The sequence below is a fragment of the Geospiza fortis genome, unplaced genomic scaffold (genome assembly GCF_000277835.1).
Source record: "Geospiza fortis unplaced genomic scaffold, GeoFor_1.0 scaffold166, whole genome shotgun sequence".
In the NCBI taxonomy this organism is placed as follows: domain Eukaryota; kingdom Metazoa; phylum Chordata; class Aves; order Passeriformes; family Thraupidae; genus Geospiza; species Geospiza fortis.
Window position 1 is genome coordinate 5,482,339 of NW_005054310.1, and position 2,073 is coordinate 5,484,411.

The window sequence follows — 2,073 nt, forward strand, 5'->3', positions numbered from 1 at the left end:
AGCTGCTGCTGACCCTGCGGGTTCTGCCAGAGCTGCTGAGCCCAGGCAATCAGCACTCACCTCCCACCTCCCACTTTCCAGCTCCCATTCTTGCTGGAGATGGCCACAGCAGAGGCACAGGGCTGTGCTCGGGGTCAGCCACACTGCACCCTCTGCAGAGCCACATCATCTTTACCCCCTGTCAAAGGGGGACTTTTCTCCTGCATTTTGCCAACTCCCCCCTGCCCACCTGAAAATGGAGAGGTGCTTAGAGGAGTGCTGCAGCTCAGCCAGCTAGGGCACTCCTGGCACACCTCTGCCCCCACAGCCCCCTGCACAGGGAGCCTGGCAGCAGCACTCCCAGGAAAAGGTCTGCAAAGCTCCCTCACAGGCCAGTATTTCATCTGCTTTGTGATCAGGCTCCATCCAGCACTGCAGCTTCAATCACTCATCACTTCTGAGTGGTGCCAGCAATTTAATCCAAATCCTGCCAGATTTACCATCCTGCTACTTACTCTGCTGATTTTTACCCCCACCACCCTTCCAAGCTGCTCAGGGGGAAAAAGCAAGCCTCAAACCCTGAGTGGGGAAATTAACCTGCCTTCCAAGGGGCAGAGCACACCACCACAAGTATGACTGAAGAGATGTGAGGCTGCACATCCCAGCTGGACACCCAAGCATGCTTCCCAGCCCTGCAAACAGACTCTGCATTGTGCTGAGCATGGCCCTCAGCACTTTGTTGCATCCACGCCTCAGTCAAGGAGCTGAAATTTCCTTTTCCAGTACACTCCCAATTTCAAGTTCTTTCAGGAGTAGGAGGATTCCGACATGTTATTTTTCGTCTTCAAACTACTTGTTAAGATCTCCTCCACTCAGGTGTGTGTTTTCAAAGCTATCTCTACCCAGCATAAAAAGAAAAAGGAGAAGGCAGAATAACTGCCTTTAAAGAAAGAGAAAGCGCAAGTCACACCTTGCCTTCAGACTTCCCCAGTTTGCTGGAAGATGCAACTTTCACGAATTCTCCATTTGGTCCCTTTTCGTGTGGGTGATGGAGGAGTTTAAGAATCAAAACAGCACGGGTGAAACTTTTGTTTCGGCGCAGCCCCTTGCCCAGCGCCCGGCCAGCAGCGGCTCCATTACCATTTCTCCGTGCGCTTTGGGGAGCGGCGCTGCGAGGTCCCCGCGCTCCGGGACGCGCCGCGCAGCGGCCCCGGGCACTGCCCGGACAGACAGACCGCCCCGCCGGCAGCAGGAGCTGCTCCTCCTCTCCTGCCGGCAGCAGGAGCTTCTCCTCCTCTCCCACCGGCGTCCCGGGCTCCGGCGGGGAGGGTCGGGAGCCGCACAGGAGCCTCCGCTGCTGTCCCTGCGCTGCCGTCCGGGGGCTGCGCTCCGGACGCGGGCGGGACGGACGGAATGGGGATGAGAGCGAAGTGTGAGAGTGGGTGAGAGTCTGTCTGTCCGTGTGTGTGTGTGTGCGTGCATGTATCATACTTAGTATATAGTACAGTGCAATACACTATATAGTATATTATACGTTATACAGAGCATGTTATACTATGCTGTATAGAATCACAAAATATCCCGAATTTAAAGGCACCCACCAGGATAATCAAGACCATCTTCTGGCCCTGCACAGGACAGCTCCGAGAGTCACACCATGTGTTTAACAGGGAATGCTTCTTGAACTCTGTCAGCTTTGGTGCCGTGACCACTGCCCTGGGCACCCTGTTCCAGTGCCCAACCACCCTCTGGGTGAAGAACCTTTTCCTAGTATCAAGCCTAAACCTCCCCTGAGATGATATAGATATAAACGCAAGATATAAATATAGATGTACAGGGTATAGCGTGTTTATAGATATACACTATAGAGATACACTACTTTTCGCTGAGCAACAAGCAGAGCGGCATTTCGGACGGATGCTCCCCCACTTCACTTACCACCCCTCACTTCTAGAAGAGAAATCCGCGCACCGAACAGAGGGCGGCCGCAGGAGCGGTGAAAGGGACCACGGCGGGACCACCGCCTGCATTGTGGGAGAGGAGGGAGCCCGCGGGTCTCACCTTGGGGTTGGGGCGCAGCTGCCCGTCGTCCTC

The 2,073-nt window shown here is 55.0% G+C and overlaps 1 protein-coding gene across 1 annotated transcript in view; it reads right to left on the reverse strand.

Moving 5' to 3' along the window:
- KCNMB4 (potassium calcium-activated channel subfamily M regulatory beta subunit 4) overlaps window positions 1–2,073 on the reverse strand; it is a 22,213-nt gene that overhangs the window by 15,526 nt on the left and 4,614 nt on the right. The window contains exon 2 of the mRNA XM_031055612.1: window positions 2,041–2,070. Coding sequence (XP_030911472.1) covers window positions 2,041–2,070 — 30 coding nt within the window. The remainder of the gene's footprint in view (window positions 1–2,040; window positions 2,071–2,073) is intronic.